The following is a 21,630-nucleotide window of genomic DNA, read 5'->3' on the forward strand; positions in this document are numbered from 1 at the left end:
GGTACCATACAAATGATAAAAGAAGCAGATAGGGTTATTCTGAGGAGAAGGAAAAAGTCATTTGCTGCATACCTATTTGTACGTCTGGCACTTAAAGAATATTCTCTCTCGCTCACTTAATCTTCGAATCTCCCTTGTTATTTTAGCTGAAGAAAGTGACCCTGGAGCGGTTAGCTGACTTGTCCAAGACCACACAGGACGGTGTAGAGCAGGAGCTCGGATCCTACGGGCTGGCTCCAGAGACAAGCTCCCCACCACTCAGCCCTCCTGAGATTCAAAGGTCCTTCTCTTGGCCACCTGGGCCACCCTCCTGTGAGGTCCTGGGTCAGTGGCCTGCATCTCTGAGCCTCCTCAGTTTCCCCTGCTGGCCAATGAGTTTGGATCCAAAGGTCTTCAGAGATCTTTTCTGGTTCTAATGCTCACTGATTTTATGAATCCAGCCAAACCCTTACCCAGGCTTCAATTTTCCAAAGAGTAAAGTGATAGGGGAGCCCCGGGAGGAACAAACAGCCTCAGGAAAGATTTGGTGGCATCTGGGGCCAGCGTCACAGAGATGGTCAGCACGTGAGAGGGCTGCTCCCCAACCCCCCCCGAATCCGTGACAGTGAAGCCTAGGAGGACGGAGACGGGGAGAGAGGCACCTCCTCAGGACCTTACGTGGGGAGGGCAGAGACGGAGGCCTCATTGCATCCACCCCCTGCCTCCAGAGCAAGATGACCTCATCCCCTCCCAGATGGGAAGAGTCGGTGGGCAGTGATGGGGCAGCAGCTGTGGCTGGCCTCCCAGAGTCCCAAATTCCAGCATCTCAGAACCTACCAACCTTGACAGCGTCCTCAATCTGTAAGTATGTGGGAACTGACCAGAGATGGGAAAGACCTGGTCCCACAGAACGTGCCTTTGAGATTGTGTAGGAAAACCTGGCCCAGGCCTCCTGGGGCCCCTGCCCAGCCCTCACTGCCCCAACTCTGAGACAAAGTTGTCTCCAAATAGCCCTATCCTGCCTAACCCTCACGCCCCCTGCAGACCAGGGGCTGCTCAGGGGCTTGGGTCAGCCCTGGTCAGGGGAGGGAAGTGACAGTAGTCCATGTCAGCCATCTAGGCTCTTCTAGAGGTAGATAGGGGGGTCTGCTATAAAAGTGGAACCCTCGGGGCTTCCCTGACGGTCCAGTGGTTAAGACTCTGTGCTTCCAGTGCAGGGGGCGTGGGTTCAATCCCTGGTCGGGGAGCTAAGATCCCACATGCCATGCCGTGCGGCCAAAAAAATTTTTTAATTTAAAAATTAAAATAAAAAAATAAAAGTGGAACCCTCTCCCAGGTCACAGAAGAGCAGAAGTGCTATCCTCCCCGTCGCCTCCTTCCAACCCACACCCACTATCATCCTGCTTGACATCAGATCGTCCCCAGCTCCCCACACCTACCGTATCCAGTCCCAGCTCTGCAGCATGACATTCGAGACCCTCTGTGGTGCAGCCCTGCCCTTTGAGCCTTGCCATCACATCGTTCAGGGCTCAGTTCAAAAGCCACATTCTCTATGGATCCTTCTCCAGCTATTTGGTAGGTACTGACCCCTCTGCTGAATACCCGGGGCTCTCGCTCAAATGCTAATGCTGTGACATACACTAGTTGGGTGGACTCCTGTATCTTCCAAGAGTTGAGCAAAGATCTACTTGTCTTTTTCTTTCTCCTTTCCAACTTTGCCCAGTGCCTAGCACAACGCTGACACCTAGTAGATTCTCAATAAATGTGTAATGAATAAGTGAACAATGGAGAGATGGATGGATGATGAGTTAAAAATCGAATGAAAGGGCTCTCTTAAACGCTTAATTCTGCACAAGGCTGTACCAAGATAACTGTATGCAGACTTTTATCTTCAAAGTTATATTATCACAGACAGAAAACCTGAGTATGCTAAGACATGGGGACCATCAGACTGACACACAGATGTCCCAGGAGCATCCCACCCACCCCAGGGCTGCAGCAGATGCAGGGGGCTCTGAGAAACACTGTCCTCCAGCCGCTCTCATCCCCCACTCCACCATGATTCCCTCTGTCCCAGCCTTCCTGCTCCAACACCTGGGTACAGAACCATGAATTCAGCAAATCTCTAAAAACCACACAGAGAGGAAGTCAAGAAACTAGAGGCTTTCAAAGAAGAGCAGCCGTTCCCTTTATTTCCAAGAGCTGTCCCACAGCCGATCTCACACACACACACACACACACACACACACACACACACACACACAGCGCCAGAACTGCTTCCCGCAGAAGCCTGCTCAGCCCTTCGGTCCCCTCCCAGCTCCTCCTCCTCCAGGCTGATGAAGACTCAGGATTCCCAGGGTTTCCCATCTCCCATCCCCCAACCCTCCTTCCCCTCTCCCTGAGCCAGTCCATGCCCCTTTCCCCCCTCCCTCCCTTCCTCCCTCCCATCCCCAAGCACAGCACTGCACATCTGGTTCCAGTTGTGGTTGGTCCATTCAGGGGCAGGCCTTGGGGGGGTTCTCATAAAACTGAATAATACCAGTGTTGGAGCCCAGTGCAGCTGGGGGAAGGGAGGGCAGGAGGCCGCACGGGGCGGGAGGGAGAGAAGCGGCAGCTGGGAGGCAAGGAGACGCAGAACACAGAAAGGAGCCGGGCAGTGCCTGGCATCTAATAGGCGTTCAATGGATGCTTGTTAATGGCAGATAGACGCTAGAGACGCGGAGGGCAGAAAAGCCAGGAGGAGAGAGTGGGACAAAGAGTGGGTCAGAAGCAGGGACCCAGAGGGATGAAGGAGAGGGAGCTGGGGGTGGCGGCCGCCCATGGAGCCACAGAGAGGCCACAGAGAAGAGAGGGGAAATGAACCGCTCTCGTCGGGGCCAGGTGCTGAGTTAGGCATTGCCATGGGGAGCGTAGGGGACGCGACAGAATGGGGGACAGAAGGACACAGAGACACAGAGAAAAAAGGGCCAAGAGAAAGTCAAAAGAAAGAAAGGTCAAGGCCCAAGAGCACTGAATGCCGGCTTCCCGGGCCTCTCAGCCCCACAGCGGGCTGTGAGGGAGAGGCGTGTCAACCCACAGCTGAACTCATTGGCTCCTTCATTTCATTTTCACCCCTATTTAAACGCCCACCCTGCACCAAACCTTTTCCATGTGCTTTTCCTTGCAGACCCCCATTAAAACCTGGCAAGTGACTATGACTCTTATCCCAGTCTTAGAGATGGGCTCAGAGCAGTTAAGCGATCACCCAGCGTCACAGAGCAGCTGATGAAGGAGGAGGAATTTGGATCCAGGTTTTCCAACTCAAGGCTCTGTCACCATATGGCACAACTGGGCATTCCAGGTCTCAGCACTCCCCCTGGAGGGCACCACGCCCCTTGACCCCCACGTTCGCTGGGCCAGATTCCCAGGCTCTTACAGTACTGAGGGGAAGCTCCTCAGAGCTGGGCTAAGAGTTGACCACAAACACCCAGCAGGGAGGGATTGGCTCCTGAAATCTTCCTAGGGTGGAGGCAGGGGAGTGGCCTCCCGGAGCCACCCGCCCCAGGGCCCTTGGCCCCGCCCTCTTCCTCTCCCTCCACTACAGAGAAGACAGGGCCACATGCCCAGACCCCAAGGGGAGAGACCCTGGCCCTCAGAATCCTGCTGGACCTGACACACGCTGGCTGGGAGCCAGGCCCTGGGGGTCGCCCTAGGCAATTGGTCAAAGTCTGTGCATTCGGGTTGCACCCTCCCCCTTCTGACCACACCACCCCCCTGCAGCTGGGGATGAGTTTGGGCTGTCCTCCAGGGTGCTGTCATCTCTGGGCCACCCCTGGGACCCCCTGGTTAGGGCACCCTCCAGAGCTGACTCCAGAAGCCAAACCCCGCCCTGCTGCCCCACAGAGCCCCTCTCCCTCCCTTCCTTCCTGAGGCTGGGCTTCACAGCCCAGGTCAATGGTCGTTTCCTTTACTATTTGTCATCCTTAACACTCAGGCCAGACTGAGGCAGGGTCAGGCCCCCCCCACCCCTGGCCCCGGGCCCCACCGCAGTCCCCTATTTGCATCTCATTTGCATGCGTTCCCAGCACCTCTCAAAGTGCAGCAATGCCTCAGGCCCTTTGCCACACACTCCCCCCACCCCCCCACCCCCTCCAACCCCCCCAACCCCCCCCCCCCCCGGGAGGGAGAAGCACGAGGCCTTCCACATTCAGGGGTCCTACTCTCAGATTTGCACCACAGTCTGAGGGTGGAGGATCAGAGGGCAGGGGAAGCATGGGGAAAACAGTCTGCCAACAGAGTGTCCCCAAGACACATGATGACAGCCCCTCCCTCCCCGGAGCCAGCCTCAGTTTCCAGCCAGGAGAGGCAGTGGGACCCAGCCCCAAGAGCCTCCAACTGGGAGTCAGGGCCTCAGGTTCCAGCCCTGCTCAGCCCTGCTTTGTCTTGGGGACCAAAGGTCACTCTCGGCCCCTCTTGGCTTTCATCTCCTCATCCGATAACTTCTCAGGTCCCTTGGAAGATTCCTGGAACACGTTTCCAGGCAGATGTTGATCCTTGGCAGAAAGTCGCTGCTCGTGTCAGTTGACTGCACACAAATGCCTATCTCCCCCGAGAAGTGCGATTTTAAAGCAGGAAGGACCCTGAGATTTAGGTGCCTCCAGGACAGGATTCCTCTCAGGTCTCCCCCAGCGATGATCACTGGCTCAGCCTGGATCCTTTCGGGGAGAGCCCGCAACCCTCCGTCACACAGCCACATCCACCACCCTAACCCCATTATTATACGGTTCCTGGACTAGACTGTTGGGGAATCCCCAAACCTCGATTATCTGGGTTTCAGGAAGGTGTTGGCAGGATCCATGATGAAATGCTTAGAGAAAAGATAGAAAGTCGAGTGGATTCCTAGCCAGCAAGCCAAGGGGTGTTGATTAATAGATCAATGTCAGCTTCCTGACTTGCCAAAGGGCGCTGTCCTCTGCCCTGGCTTGTCCGACATACTTATCAGTAACTAGGTGAGGACTCAGAATGGAGACTCACCAAGCACACGTAGAAAACAAAAAACAGAAAGAAGAACTAAGGTATGGAACTGAATTGAAGCGCAAAACTGACTTTATAAAAAGGCCAAAATTAGCAAGGAAGCATTTCTGTTGGAGTAAAGTCCTGAACGAAGATTCAAGATTCATTTTTTAAAAAAACTGAATTAATTAATCATGTAAGGAAAAGTCTAAGATTTAGTGAAAACAAATTCAGTTCAGCGGGCAATAGGATATGGCTGACCCCAAAAGGTACGTGCACTTTTGGTTGTGTGAATAGAGGTACAGAAGCCAGATGAAAGAAGGTGAAAGTTCCACTCTACTCCACGCTGCTCAGACACCATCAGAAATGTCAAGTTCTCTTCTATACGCTATAAACCAAAGAGCATCCAGAGGACAACAGCACACACTCAATAAATATTTGTTGAATAAAACCACAAGAGAGATTGGGCCCAATTTTTATTTCAGATGATCAAATATTTGAAAAACTGTCTTGGGAAGGTGAGCCAGGGCAAATTCCACGCCCATGTACACCTCCCTTGTCTTTCTGCCCCTGCATCTGTGAATTCCTTGAGACTGGGACCATTTCCCATTCATCTCTGAATGTCCAAGAGGCAGAAACAGCCAGGGACTGAGCAGCTGCTAAGGACAGGACAGCACCCTGACAAAGCCAGGCCTGTGGGGACTGATCAGCAGAGAGAGTGCTGGCCCCAGCATGAGAGCTGACCTCTAGGACAAGCCAGCTGCCAGGCTGGAAGAGGCAAGGAGGCGGGCTGGTGGCTGAACTTTCCGTTTGCACCTGCTGTCCCAGGCTGGCTCGTGTGCTGATCAACTGGCCTCCTACTCCCTAAAACTGCCTCCTTGACACTGCCCAGTAGCCCTGTGGGGACTGGCCCTAGCCGGCCACCCCTGCCCAAAGTCTGGAGCTGCCCAGTGGCCGAGGGCCTGTCAAACCTCGGGTTCCTCTCCCTCCTCTCTCTTATCACCAGCATGGCCTTGGTCCACCTCCTCACCCTTCTGTGCCTCTACTTCCCTTCCCTGCACCCCCTCAAGTTGCCCCTCATCTCGCCATTCCTTCTTCCTAACATCTAACCTCATGCCTCCAGTGTTCCTCTTATGACTCTCTCCTTGCCCTGGGCCCCATGGCAATGAGCTGCTGAAAATTTCAACCCTTGTCCTACTCTCACGCTCTCCCCATATTTTCTTAATTATGCAGTACTTTCAGTGTTGGACAGAGCTGGAGACTTCCTTCCTGAGGACTTAGGTTCTTATAGAGAATAATAGAGAATAACAGTCATTCTGCTCCACCTTGCAATGAGGTGCTGTCCCTCCCAGGGGGTGAGAATCAGAGAAAGCTGGCCCCCTCCTGCCCAGGCTGAGGAGTGGAGGGGAGAGAGTCCAGGCTTTGGAGTTGTACAAACCAAGTCTGAAGGCTGGCCACCCACTGACTGGCTGTGTGACCTCAGGCAAATCACTTAACCACTCTGGGCGCTGAGTGCAGAGTCTGGCCTGAGCAGCCCCCGTATGGTTATGCTCCCCTCACATCCTACTCCTTCACATCAGCCATCGATGTGGCATTGAGGAAGCCACACCATAGCTCTTTGGTCCTGTTTGATAAATGCTCAGATTTATCGAGTGCTTTTCATGTTCTTAGAGCTTCGTGGGTATTAACTCACTTTAATCCTCTCAACAACCCTATGGGTATTGACCATTATTAATCCCATTTTATAGATGAGAAAACTGAAGTTCACAGACACCGGCTCGGACTGCAACTACTCTTCCAGCTGAAGCAGCAGCGAGTCAGCAGGGACCTCAGGGCCTTGAGAGTCAGGGCTCCCCCTGTGCCAGGCGTGCCCCCAGTCTCTGCCTGCACACCTCAGGCCCCGAGTCCCTCCCACATTCAAGGCAGCTCCCACCACTGAGAGGCAGCCTGCTTTCCCGAGGCTCCTGGTTCCACTTCAGAGAACAAACCTTTTCAAAGCTTTATTCAAAAATCTTACACACACACCACACACACACACACACACACACACACACAGAGTCACTCACAACCTCCCAGAACAGTCAATTCCCAGGCTGAACGTTCCCAGCTCTTTCACAGTTTCTGGATCTTTCCACTTTCTAGGTGCTCAGGTGTTTCCCTGGTTCTGATCCTTTTCCAGTTAACCTTCATTCATTTGTTCATTTATTCATTCAGTCAGCAAATGTTTTGTGAGCGCTGCAGTGGGTCAAGCTGCAGGTGGAGAGCCTGCCCTCAAGGTCTGGAAGAGGAGAGACATTGAACAAACAGCAGCACAGACACATCCACACACAGTGACAAGAAGAGGAAGAGCAGAACACCAGCAGGAGGTACCACTTCCCTCCCAACAGCTAGTGTGCCCTTCACACATGCCGGGCCCTGTCCATGCACAAGCTCATTCACTCCACACCACAGCCCTGGGAGTAGGTGTTATTCTAACCGACTTTGTACAGCCGAGGAAGCTGAGACACGAGAGGTGAAGTCACCTGCCCAATGTCAATAATAGTAAGACGGCAAAGAAACAGTGGTGATGGGAGGAAAGCCCAGCTTGTACTCCTCACCGCTCTGCCATCTTATCTCTAGAGGCTCAGAGAAGGTTCCTTAGGATCAGTTCCCAAACTAATGTCCCCACACACACATGCCAGCAGCAGCCTGACCATGTGGAAGGCAGTGGGCCCACCCTGGCGTGACCCGGACCCCATACTGTGCTCCTATCTGTGCACCCTAGTACAGCACTGGCTTCACCAAGATGGCAGTCGCCCTAACTCCAGACCCTCTGCTTTTCTCCCACTTGATGTCACCTTCACACCTTTGACCTTTACCCTGGCTGGCGTCAAGATAGCTGGAGGGACTTCCAAAAGGATGTGAACGGGTCCAGTGGCCAAACCCTCTTGCATGAGACATGGCTCCTGGTCTCACCAGTGGAATCAGGGAGGAGCAAGAAGTGCTCCAAAGTCTGGGTAACAGTCACCCCAGCCTCTCCCCAAGGCCACCCAGTCAGGGCTCACAAAATATTGGTGAGAATTTAGTGCTGACCAGCCCAGTCCTCTCCTTGGAGTGATGTGGGAACTGAAGTCCAGGGAGGACACGTAGGGAGTCCCAATGTCACCACAAGGAGGAACTCAATGGAATCGAACAGAGGACCAGACGCCCAGCTCCCAGCCCAGCCCCCAGGAGAGCCGGCGCTGGCCTCAGCCACGTGGGATGGAAGCAGGAGCCTGTCCACTTAACCGTGAGGAGGGAAAGAGCAGCTCGGGCCCCTGGGGCGGCGAGGGAGCCACAGGGCCCGGACGAAGGATGTCTGGGCTCCAGGCGCAGCACGGCCCTGCTCCCCACAAGATGACCAGAGCAGAGGCTGAGGTGGGAAGGATGAGCCGGGCGAGGGCCAATCCCCCTGGGTCCTCCTCCCCGGGGACCCCACAGGTGACTGTTTTCCTAGGAACGTTGTGTTCAGGCTGTGAGTCTTGGCTCAAGCGCCCTTCCCTGGCAGATCTCCAGCTGCCTGTTTAATAATGTACAGCCAATCGGCCATTAACAGCAGATTAAAAAAAAAAAAAATTTGGTGGTTGTTTTTGTTGTCGTTCCTTTTTTTTCTTCTTCCGGTAGCGGGTGGTGGTTGTGAAAAACAATTCTCTGGCCGGCGTCCAGGGCAATCACAGCCTGTGCACACTCGGGGATCCGGGCAGATCCCACCTGCCTCTGCCCAGCCCCGCCCCCCATGCCGAGGCACCGCAGTGCCCACTCCCACCTCCACACTCCTGGCAACACCCTGGGCCTGCTACCCCAGGGGGCAGCCGTCCTGGCACCCAGGAGTTCCAGGGAGGCCTAGCAGGGCGAGGGACAGGATGCGGATGTGCCAGTAGGGGCAGAGGGAAGGCAGGTGGGGGCCCAGCGCTTCCTAGGAATTCCACTCCCATCTGGCCGGAATTGGGGGTAGAAGGTGCGACCAGGGTAGCCCAACCAGGTGCGAGCACCACAGTCCAGAGCCAGATGGCCAGCTCTCCTGGGCAGGACTGGGCCAGGGAGCGAGGATCCTGGGGCCCACTCCTCTCCATCTGAGAGTCAGGATTTGCAGCAGGATCTGGAGAGCTCAAAAGCAAAGACGCATTGGAGGGTAGTTAAGACAGGGAATGGAAACCTCAGTTCCATAAGAAACTGTGTGGTGAACAGATGCGTCCTGGGCTGTCCGCAGCAGCTGGCCTGGGTGAGAAAGCTTGCCAGGCTCTCCTTACCTCTCCTTCCTGGCAAGGCACTGCCAACCCAGAAATACGAGCGAGGCAGAAAGAGCCTTGGTAGCTTTTGTGGGCAGAAGGTGCTGCCAGGAGCCAAGGGGCTGCATCTTTATGGCTCTGCCCATCTTCCTGGTGACCCTGGACCATTCCTGTGCCCTCTCTAGGCCTCCATGTCATTGCCCTGCCATGAGGGAGATGAGCCGGGGGTCACCCATTCTGCCTGGAGGTCCTGGCCAGAGAGGGACTGTCAAAGCCAGATGCAGGGCAGACAGAGGGGTCCACAGTCATGATGATGATGGTGATATATTAGCACTTATCAAGCTCTGTGCGTGTGTCAGGCACTGTTTTTTCACTCTCCCTATAACTCTACTGGGCAGGTTACTATTATTATCACCATCATACAGATGAGGAAACTGAGGCTTGGAGAGGTTAAGTCACTTGCCCAAGGTCACAAGGCTAGTGAATGATGGATTCAGGCTGGCCGGCCTCAGGCTCTTTATCATGCTGCCTTGAAGAGTCCAGTCAAGGGGAGTGGCCCAGACCCCAAGTGCCAAGAGCCCCAGCAGCCCCTCCTGCCTGCCCTGCGCATCTGCCTGCTGTCCCCCGCCCCCATCCAGCCTCCCAGCCTCTCACCACGCCCTGGCAGGGTGGGGTCATCAGCCTCCCCTCTGTCCGTTACTTCCCTCCTGTTCCCAGGCCTCCTCAGGGCTTCCTGCTTCCCCCAGGTAGGGCCACACACAGACACACATAATCATGCACACTCACACGTACTCATACACACACTCATGCACATATGCCTGCACAGGTATCTACACACTACACACAAGCATGTGCACTTAAACCCATGTGCACATACACATCTGCGCACACACACGTGAAAACACAGTACAGATACACGGGCACACTTGCACCCACACAGGCACGTGCCCCACACACATACACATGGATACACACACACACATACACACACACAGGCACACACATGAGCTCCAGCCACGGGAGGTTCGGTGCAGACACCCGAGGGCTGTCTGGGCAGGCAGAGCTGGACAGGTGTCTGCCACGACACTGGGGTGATTATTCCAAAGGCGAGAAGGCTGCCGGCTAATAATACCACAGCACATTCCTGGCCAGAGATAAGCAGCCCCAAGCATCCTCGGCACGTGTGGCCTCGGTGTCTCACCCCTGTGGATTCCACCCACCCGCAGCACCATCCTGGAGGTGCCCCAGGAGCCGGCGCCACCAGCACAGACGCCCTGGCCAGGGACCTGGCACTCTCCCCTCCCCAGGGACCCCTCAGAGACACCCACCCACGCAGGCAAGAGAGGAGGTCTGTGTTCATCCTGAGAAGTGGACTAAACTACAGGTTGTCCTTGCTGCGTTCCAGCCCCTCCAAGCTGAACAAACACACCCCACGCCACCTCCGGTACTGAGCGTACTCCAGCCGGGCAGAGCCTGGGCAACGGGGAGGATACTGCAGACCCCCAGCACCACCACTGCTAAGGGGCGTTTGGGCGCCTCATCTCACCCCACCCTCTCCACAACTCGATGACATCACCCATACTGTTGCTATTTTGCAGGTGCCCTGAGACGCCACAGCTGGAAAGGAAGAGACCCAGAATTTGAACCCAGGTCTTCCATCTCCTAAGCCAGGGCTCTTTCCAGGACCTCAAACAACCCTGCGTCCTGGATGACTCTTAAGTCACATAATTTCAGTGCCACTGGGCAGATCGGGGACATCTCAGGGATCATTCTTCTCAGGGAAAAACGTCATATTCAGTACAGGCTCGGGAATGGGGGATTCTCAGTAACACACATATGAGGGCAACACCTCCACAGAGATGTCAGGCGTTAGGGGTGCTCTGGGGCATCTGTAGCTGCCTTGGGGAAGGAGGGGTGTTGCTGGGACAGAGGGCAGGAGGACATGAGCCCTCCAAACCCCCAAGCCACAGAGGTCTTTGGAAGAAACTTGGGAGACAAATGGGCCCCCCACGCACGGAGTCAAGAGGGAAGGGTCTCTGGCTTTTACAGCTGTGGGTCAGGACAAAGGGTTGGGGAGTCAGGACAAAGGGCTGGGACTTGGGGAACAAGGCAGGACCATGAGGATGACATGCACCTACAGAGTCCTGAGGGGCACAGCAGGAGGGAGAGAGTGACATGGACACGAAGAGAAAAGTCAGACAGGAAAGAGACAGTACAAAGATACAAAGACATGGAGGTGGAACCTGAGATACCCGAAGGAAAGAGGCAGCAGAGGGAGAATATGAGATGCGCTCATACACGGGGGTGAGGAGCTGGAAAGTTCTGTTGGGCCTCAGTGATACCAGGCATCTTTCTCACCTGTAGCCCAACACATGTTCGAGGGCTGCAGTTCTAAAGCCTGGGTGCACACAGGTCCACAGACGCTCACAAGCACATGCATGCACACACACAGACACACACACACACACCCCTAAACCTCAAATGTCCCTCTTGGCCACTCGTTGAAGTGAAGCACTATTCTGAGCATTTCTCAGATGAGAACACTAAGACCCAGGGAAGGGCTGAGGCTTCCCCACCAGGATCTCAAGGAGAAACCTGGGAAGAGGACCCAAGTCCCCCCATCCCCTCAACTTCTCAGGAGGCAAAGGACTGAGCCGTGAGACCTCGGAAGCAAAGGCAGGAGAGGAAGGACGCAGGCCCCGGGGATTCTGGGGCGTGACTTTCCCAGCCCCAGGGAGATGGGATCAAAGGAACAGAGCAGCAGCCCAAGCTTGAGACCAGGCTCAGAGAGGGCAGGACCTTGGCTGGCAATGAAAGCAAGAGGGCAGGGGCCCCAGGGGTGGGGCCACAGTGGGGAACAGGGCTGAAAGCAGGGGTGTGTTCCCACGAGGGCCTGGCCAGCCCCAGGCCAGCCGCCTGGTAAGGCTTCCCAGAGCCACGTGACCCCCAAGGCCACCCGCTTCGGCGCTCCCCGCTGGCGCCAGCTCCGAGCAAGCCAAGCAGACTTACATGGACGTCGCAGGGACACGGTATTCATCAGATGAGGCGTCGAGGGAGGTGGGCCCATGGGCGTCCCGCCTCCCCCGCCCAACTTCACCCGAGAGGCACCGGCTTCCTCTCCCTCCAGAGCCCCCTCCTTCCTGGGCACAAGGCAGCGGGCCAGCCAGGCCAAGGCCAGGGAAGGGAAGCTGGGAATGGGAAGGATATTGGGCTCCTGATTTCACAACCAGCTGGACAGAGACCCCACTTGGGAGCCCGCAGGGAAATCTGTGCTGGAGAAAAGGATGGATGGATGGAAGAGGAAACAGATAGCAACTACAGAATAAGGACCCATCAGAAAAGGTGGTCATGTATCATCAGTTGATTGGTGAAGAGACAGAGGCAATGATACACGTAGACACATGACTATTACTGAAACAGAAAGAGAGACTAGAGCACAGTTTCCAAGTCCATCTGCCTGATTCAAACCAACCAACCGAAACAAGACATTTTGGAGATAATCAGGGAAAATTGAACACAGACTAGGTATTAGCTGCTCTGAAGAAAATGTTATTAATTACGTTGACTGCGATAATGGTATTATGGTAATGTTAAAGTTAAAAGTCCTTATCTGTTAATGATATGCACTGAAGTATTTACAGTGAAATGATATAATGTCTGGGATTTGCTTTAAAAAAACTTCCAGCAAAAAAAAAAAGAAAGAAAGAAAAAGAAAAGAAAGTGAAGGGGGACAGATGAATCAAAAACAGCAAGAAACTGACAGTTTTTGAAGGAGGAGTATTAATACAAAGGAGTTCATCATACTATACTTCTGTACACGTTTCAAATCTCCCGTAATAAAGAACTGACCAAAGGAAAAACTATATATATAAGTTCATCTGATCCATGTTTCCTAAAGTGTGGTATTCAAGATGATTTTCCTTGGAAACATGGCTCAACTACTTTACTTTAATTTCTTTTGTATTTAGCAAGAAATTAAAAACATAGATTAAGCCCATACATTCTATCACTTAGAATGAGTAAACGGTTAAAAAAGCAAGTCATTTTTTTAAAAAATGAAGTAACAGTGCAGGATGGTGATGACTGATATGGTAAAATGGGAAAGGAGGACAAGCCTGACGGCAGTTGGGAAACCAACGAGCTCACCCACACTCCCCGCTGCATGGGAAGCCGATAACTGACCCACAGTGGGAGTCTTTCACCATCTGCCCAAGCCCCCGTCTGCACCCTTGTCTGCAGGGACGCAGCTACACCGGAGACGTCAGCCACAGAGGGTGGATCAGGCTGCTGGTGGTGGACGGCGCTGACGTAGCCGGTGACAGACAATGGACTGCTGCTGTTTACCAAGGGCAGCTCAGACCTGGCTCCGTATTTCCAGGATCTCCAATCCCCAGACTGTCCTTGGACGTTGACAATATCTTACCCATTTACAGATGGGGGAACTGTGACTCAGAGAGAATTGGTGACCTTCTCAAGGCCCCAAGGCCGGGGGTAACAAAGCCTGGATTTGAACCCACATCTCTCTGACACCCAAGGCTGCTAGCTGAACCTTGAAGGTAGGCAGGTAACCAGGCCCAGCAGGAGCCTGAGGCCCAGCCAAGAGCTAAAGCAATGAAAGAGGTGGAAAGGAGGACAAGAGCCGTATGATCATGGGAGGAAAAAGAAGGAGAGGAAGTGGGGGAGGGCCTGGGCTGCACAGCAGGTTTGGGGTGCCTGGACACCTAATTACACAGAAGTAGCAGAAAGGGAAAGACTGCAGCAAGTTGAATGGAGGTTAGACCGCTAGGGGAACTGGATGGTAGTAATGGAAGACTGTGAGCCTTGGTCATCATTTCAAAACATCACACTTCTGAGCTTCAGAATTATTCCAACGCGGTAAGGGGAGGTCGGTTATCCCACGCCTCCTGGAACTTCTAGTTGGTAGCCGAAATGCGTTTGATTAAGAGAACTGGGGAAGTGAGTATAATTTCTCAAATTGTGAGGTTCACGGGGGAAATACTAATAAAAGAATCTTTTCATTATCCATCTGAGCCTGAAATAGGCCTGAAAACAAAGGTGCTACGGTAGTGCCCTGGAGAGGGCTGCCTGCTTGCCCAGGTCTCTAACGTTAGGCTTCTAAGAACTGGGGAAGGAATGAGGAGGGACACTAACCTTCCTTTGCAAAGCTCTCAGCACCCAGGAGACCCCCATCCATCTTTCCTGGCAGTTGGGATGCCCCAGGGAGTTCCAGTCCCCCAAGCAAGTCTTGTCTCCCGTGCTTGCACCTCCTCTCAGGACCACATCCTGTGTCCAGGGTCCAGACGAGCTGACTGGAGCCTAATGCTGCGGCGGGAGGGGGGAAAGGGGGGGGAGGGGGGATGACGGGGAGGCAGGGGCCACTGGGCCATCTGCAGCACAGTGGGGGTTCTGGCTCCACCCATTCGCTAGCTGTGTGAGGTGGGGCAAGCAGCTTGACCTCTCTGAGCCTCTGACAGGTCCCCCGTCCTCCCCACCTTCTCCTCCTGTCGGTGCTAAAACTGGAAGAATAATAATAGCAACCTCCTCACGGAGCTGTCTTGAGAATTCAGTGACATGACCCATGCAATGTGCTTAGCATGCAATCTGGTACCTAACTGCTTAATAAATGGTAACTGCTCTTATTATTATTATTGCTATTAACTCTCCTATCCAAGGCCCACAGTTGGGCCCTTTGGCATTCAAGCTCTCCTGAGACTGGATGGAAGGAAGTGGCCGGTGGGCAGCAGCCGGCAGGACAAAGGAGGGGTGAGCACCGCGGCTCAACCTCATCCTCTCCAGGAATGCAGGGCTGGCGGCTGGGAGGGTGGGGGGCGAGGGGAGATGCCTCGCCGCTGAGGTCAGGCCCTATTCGGAGCTGGCAGTGCATTTATCATCCTCCTGGGTGAGGGGAGGTGGGGGAGGAGGGGGAGAGGCAGCTGCAGAGAGCAGTAGGAGGACTCCCTGTAGGGGAGGGACTGCTCCTGCACCGCGGTCCTGGGAGACCCCCGCAGCCCCTCCTAACTGGCCCAGTGAGTGTGGGGCAGGAGGAGTGCCAGCTTCACATAAAGGTGCCCCCCACTCATCGCCCCAACCAGGAATAGGACATTCACCCCACGAGGTGCACCATCCCCAAAGCTCTCCACAGCAACTCGATGAGCTAGACATTACTTTCATGATCCCCATCTTACAGAGGAGGAAACTGAGGCTCAGGCTGGTCCAGCTCAAGGCCCAAGGATACTCACTGGCACCAGTCCCATCTGCTGGCTCTTGTCACTGCCCCAGAGGCTGGGCTCACAGCAGTGGGTGCAGCGGTGGTGCGAGAACAGATGTGGTCTTAAGGGGCACCAGCTGGCCTGTGCTATATTCCCCAGGTCAGTGCAAGGCAGGCTGGGACTTCAGGATTCTCCTGGGCTCACCATCCTGCCCCCTACAGACACACACATCCCAGTGCTGGAAGGCCCAGCCCTCCCCTGCCAAACACAACCATTTCTATTCTTGAGATTCCAATCAAGGGGCCCCAGCTGTCCCCTCAGTCCCCTGGGGCCCGTTCCTGGGCTCCCACCAGCACCTCCTAGAACTAATCCCTTCCAGCTACAGTATCAACCTATTTCCTCTTAGGTTGTCCTCCACGAAGACCAAGGAAATAATCTGGTTACCCCCAGTGACTGTGCCTGATACCAACTCTTCTACTGAAGCTGAAACTGCCCTAGTCCTCAGTTTCCCCTTATGGAAAGAAACAGGGAGGTAGGAGGAACGCCCAGGCCCTCTCAGCAGCGCAGGTCTTTGGGATATAGTTAGGTTTTTCCTCTTGCGTGAAGGTCCCTTTACACTAGTTTCCACATCTCCTTCCCCAGTTCTGGAAAAGCCAGGCCTTTCACCCCCGCCTCCCCAGCGGTCTAAGAACTTCGGGGAACCTGTCCAGTTACAGAGCCTTGCTCAGCACCCGTGGGCCCCTTGCAGGTTCAAGTCCCAGAAGGTCTCCCTGTATCTCTAAGTACTCCCCATCCGACTTCAGGATATTAAACACACACGCGCATGTGCGCACGCACACACTCGTATGTGCGCGTAGCCACAGTTCCTGCCTGGGCTCTGTGGTTGACCCACTTTAGACTCTCTGATGACCCTCTTCCAAAGTGATCAGATCAGAGAGAGGAACAGCTGCGGTTAACAGCACCTCAGCCTCTCCCAGGATGGAGCAGGGGATACCCCAGGTGTATCCCCAGAAGGCTGGCAGCAAGTCCTGGAAGGTACCAGAAGCCAAGCCTTGCAGGGGGGAGGGGGGCGAGGGGGGAGCAGGTAGGTATGTTCTCACTCAGGCTTCAGAAGCGGGCACTTAAAACCCTTCTTCTAAATCCACCCACTCTAGAACAATGATTCTCGAGCTTTACAGAAGAAAGGAAGGATTTGCCCAAGCTCTCACGGAGAGCAATAATCAAAGGTCAAATCTGGAAACTAAAGAGGCCTGGACCAGGATTGCAAACTTCCATCCCAAACCAGCCTGAGGCGGGGGGCCTGTATCCTCCATCCACCCACCCATGTTGACATATGAAAAGCCAAATGACTCTCATGCTTCCTATAGAATGAGTGGGTGTGATAGCTTTGTGCGTCACATTGGCTAGATTAGAACACCTGGTGATTTAATCGAATACCGATCCAGGCGTGTGTGAAGGTGTTCGGTAGATAGGTTAATATCTACAGTCAACTGACCTGAAATCAAGATTACTCTCGATAATACGGATGGGCCTCATCCAATCAGTTGAAGAGCAAAAACTGGTTTCTTGGAGAAGGAATTCTGCCTCAAGGCTGCAACACCAACTCGTACCTGAGGTGTCTGCCAGCCTGCTCTATAGATTTCAGACTTGCCAGTCCTCACAACTGTGTGAGCCCATTCCCTAAAATAATTCTCTTCATATAAATATCCCATTGATTCTATTTCTCTGGAGAACCCTAACTGCTACAGGGAGTAAATAAGAGAGGTCAAAAACTAGGGGTCCTACCAACTTAAAGGAACTCCCAATGGCCAGAGCTGGGTCAATTTGATCCAAGAAAAATAATGATAGCATTGGATTATAACCTATAAAGTAAAGTGGATATCCAGGTTCCATAGAGACATAAATAAATAATTGAATAAATAAATGGGGGATAAGGTACAGTTCTTTACAGTAGAATTCCAATTAATAAATGTAGAAGGAATGATGGAAATGGAAAATCAAGTAAACCAAAATTGAGGGACATTCTGCAAAATAACTAAGCGGTACTCTTCAGAAGTGCCAAAGTCAAAGGAAACAAAACAAGACTGAGGAACTGTCCCAGCTTGGAAGGGTCTAAGGAGATGTGAGAGATATACGCAAAGTGGGATCTGAAACTGGATCCTGGATCTGAAAAGAGGTAGTAACGGAAACACTGGCCAAATGCTACTAAGATCTGTAGATTAGTTAATAGCGTCAGATCAATGTTAATTTCCTAGTTTCGATAATCATGCAACAGTTCCAGAAGATGTCAACATTCACAAAAAATGAGAAAAGGGTATAGTGGTACTCTTTGTACCATTTTTGCAAATCTTCTGGAAGTTTAAAATCATCTCAAAATTTTAAAAAAATTTAAGTGGGTCCTGAAGAAGACACAGATTAGGGGTCAGAATGAGAGCAGAGGACTGTTAAAAAATTAAGTCCTTGGAAGGGAAGACGGATTGAACCTGAGAAGGTCCCCAGACTCCTGAGAATCAGATGAGAGATGCTCAAACTAAGGGGGCAGAGGAGGAAGAAGGAAGACTGCTCAGGGAGCAAAGCAAACAGACCTGGCCGAGGTGGAACACACGGGTATTCCAGCTCTGGGATCATCACCTGGAGAGAGCCACACTTGGCGTCTAATGATAATAACCACGATGCCACCACCACAACCACAGCTGTCACAAACCTCTGGCTACTGTGCACCAGCAGCTGAAAAGCACTCTCCACATCTAGCTAATTTAATCTTCACCACAACCCTGCAGGAAGGTCTTCATAACCCCAGTTTATAGATGAGAAACTGAGAATCGGGGCACTTCAGAAACCGTCCAAGGGGGACTTCCCTGGTGGTCCAGTGGTAAAGAATCCGCCTGCCAATGCAGGGGACGCAGGTTCGATCCCTAGTCAGGCAACTAAGATCCCACATGCCATGGGGCAACCAAGCCTGCGGGCCACAACTACTGAGCTCTCGCACCTCAACTAGAGAGGCCACGTGCCACAAGCTACAGAGCCCACGCACCCTGGAGCCGGCGTGCCACAACTAGAGAAGAGAAAACCCACATGCCACCACTAGAGAGAAGCCCGCGCACTGCAGTGAGAGATCCCACATGGCTCAACAAAGATCCCGCGTGCCGCAACTAACACACGGTGCAGCCAAAAAATAAATAAAATGTAAAAAAAAGAAAGAAAGAAAGAAAAGAAAACGGTCCAAGGCCATTCAGTTATAAGCAAGGAAAGCAGGAAACCAATCCAGCTCTGACTCCCAAGCTCCCAAGTCTTAGCACAAAAGAGACCTTCACTGCCCTCAGTCCAACCTCCTCCCCACAATGCAAGACGGCTGCTGAGAGCTCACCATCTCACCAGACAGCCCAATCCAGGGCGGACCATTCCAACTGTCTTCCCTAGAGGTCCAGGCAAGCTTAGTAAAGCAGAACTTCCTCCACCCAGCCTGACTGCAGCCTCTGTCCTAGGACCCCATTCACAGGGGAGCCATGATAATAATTGCTGGTATTTATCTATTACTCTAAGCATGCATTCACTCATTTAGTTCTCACAATAATCTTAGGAGGCAGGGACTATTTTTATGACTTTTAGAGATCAGGAACCCAAGTCACAAACAGACTAAACAGCTTACAAAGTTAGTGAGCATTGAAGAAGGAAAGTCAGAAGCGGGCTCGGGATTCTCACCACACCACCTCCAGGTCAGACGCTCTCCTGGAGCCTCTCCCTGAGTCTGGGTTCAACGCCTGGGTCCCCGTTCTACCACCTTCCTGGCTGTGTGAGCACCCTGCTCAACCACCTCAGCCTGTTTCCTCCTCTGTGCCCTGAGGGATTATATTAATGCCTATCTTTTAGTGCTGTTGTGAGGATTAGATTAAATGATCCTGTCCGTGCAGGCATAGAGGATCTTTGTAAGCCAGAGACTAATGGTGGAATTCAAGCCAGTGTGATTTTCGGAGTGCAGGAAAGGGCACTGGAGCTTTTCTGCTGCTCCTCCAATCACACATGACCCACAAGTGAACTTCCTTCCCTGCTTCCTTGAACAGAACCTGGTTTGAACCCAGACACCTGGACACCCTCGCTTGGGTGCCCAGGCCCAGCCGGTGGAAACAGGCCAGGCGGTTAATGTGTGACTCGCTCTGTACTTCACTGTGCCCCAGGACACACAATCCCATCTCCTCCTAATGGCCCCCCGCTAACATCCCACCCGACCTGCCTGCTGCCTGCTGCCAACAATTGGCCAAGTCATTCATCAGCCAGGGGCCAAAACCCTCAGAGAGAGGGAGCAGAGGCCTCGTAGGTCCTGGGCGGGGCAGAGCAGAAAGGAGGACGTGGGGCCAGCAGGTGACAGCAGGAGGCCAAGAGGTGAGCACAGGTGAGGAAATCAATGTGCGGGGAGGGTAATGGAATGTGGGCCATGGTCATTCTTCTGGAGTTGGCCAGGCCTGCTGGCTAGTGGGTTTCTGGGACACTTAGCCGTCTGTTATCCTTGGGTCTCAGAATAATAGAATAAGAGTTATCATCTACTGAGAAAGAGCCCACAGGATTTTACCTACGTTTTCTCTAATCCTCAAACCAACCTTGCAAGGTGGCTGAGACATATCAGTGGCAGCGTTTTTACACCGATGAGGAGACCAGTTTCAGAGGTGGAATGATTTGGCCGCTATAATGCAGCTCATGTAAACGGCAGAATCAAGATCCACCTGAGCCCAAGGCCAGAGGGGCTCCAACTCCACCAGGACAGCCAGGCTCCGGCACTGGTTTGGGGCCAGTGGCTTGGAAGGCTCAGAAGGTCAAGACTGAGTCTTGGCCCCCAGGGAGAGCCAAGCAGGAGAGAAGGCCGGGTCTTCAGGAGGCAACTCAGCGCCTTCCCTCAGGACCAGCAGCTTCGCTAAAGCAAAGGCAGACGCCCCAGGAGGGGAAGCCCATCTCTCCCTCGCTCTCCCTGCTCAGCCAGTTCCAGTGGACACTGCAGACCCTCAAGCTAAAAGCCAGAAGCAGCCAGGGAGGCTGGCATGGGCCAGGGGTTCAGGAGTCCCCTCCCTTCCCATGCCACTGACAGAACTTCTAATCTGCCCTCTCCCTGCACCGCAGACCCTGGCCCTCACCAGATCCCTCACGCTCGCTGTTTCTTAGCAGGAAACTGCTGGCCTTTGTTCCCTCCTGCACATTTCACCATGTGTCCTGTTTCAGCGGGACCCCAGGATTTCCCCCTCCTGTCTCCTTCTCTGGCTCTAATTCTCCAGCTCCCATTTGCCTTTCTCTCCCTGCTCTGGCTTCCCACCCTCCCCTTCCTAACTCCTGCAGTCTCTCAGAAGCAGCAAACCCCCGTGCGATGTTTACACAGCCCCAGAGTCAGAAACGCTGAAAAATATGACCTTTTGGGAGCCACATTCCAGGAAAATGAGAAGCCAGTCGCAGCTCAGTGTCACTTTCTCTCCCAGCCTTAGGTGGGTGTGGGTGTGGGTGTGGGTGTGGGTGTGCACGCACGTGTGCACTGACTGCTTATGACACACTCCAAGTCTACTCAGTAACCCCTGAAGGCCCCGCACTCTGAGAGACGACTCTAGGAAGACTGAGGGGAAGGGAGGATTATTACAACTTCTCAAAATATTTTATAAAGTGGAGATAAAATGGCTTCCCACCCAAGACCTACCTCATCCTTGACCCCCACTGCCAGGGAAGCAGAAGCCGGAGGAACCAGTGGCTTCGTAGGGCCCTGTGCCCAGTGGAGTTGAAATGGGGTCTCCAGGGGCAAACACACGTTAGTCAGGTGCTATCGAGGGACCCCAGCATCAGAATCACTGGGGGTGTTAGACAGTAATGCAGATCCCTGGGCCCAAGCCAAGCCCCACCGAACCAAAGTTGAGGGTGGCAGGAATATGCTTACTGGGCTCACCGGGCAAGGCTGAGGCCCACTGACAGGTGATGCCGGGGAATGGTGACCCATGGCTCTTCTCCTTAGAATTCAGAAAACGAGCCTCAGCAGCAGAGAGTAGAGGCTGAAAGTGGAAAAGGAAGTAATGAAAAGTCATCAGGCTTCGGAGCCAGATGCTCAGATCTGAGCTGCCTGCTAGTTTCATGACCGGTGCAAACACTTCACACCTCAGTTTTCTCATTTGAGAGTGTGGCCCATTATATCCGCTTCATGGGTGGTTTTTCAAGGATTCAATGAGATGAGTGTCCGA

General features: G+C 53.4%; 1 protein-coding gene across 7 annotated transcripts in view; it reads right to left on the reverse strand.

Moving 5' to 3' along the window:
- The window catches only part of TNS1 (tensin 1), a 230,782-nt gene that overhangs the window by 140,523 nt on the left and 68,629 nt on the right, over positions 1 to 21,630 (reverse strand). The window contains exon 1 of one of the 7 annotated variants that reach the window (XM_079924147.1): positions 14,370 to 14,628. The exons of the other annotated variants lie outside the window; for them this stretch is intronic. Coding sequence (XP_079780273.1) covers positions 14,370 to 14,408 — 39 coding nt within the window. The 5' untranslated portion in view covers positions 14,409 to 14,628. Of the gene's footprint in view, positions 1 to 14,369; positions 14,629 to 21,630 lie in introns of those variants that run through there. 7 annotated transcript variants of the gene reach the window in all.

This window comes from Stenella coeruleoalba (genome assembly GCF_951394435.1).
Source record: "Stenella coeruleoalba genome assembly, chromosome: 6".
Taxonomy (NCBI): domain Eukaryota; kingdom Metazoa; phylum Chordata; class Mammalia; order Artiodactyla; family Delphinidae; genus Stenella; species Stenella coeruleoalba.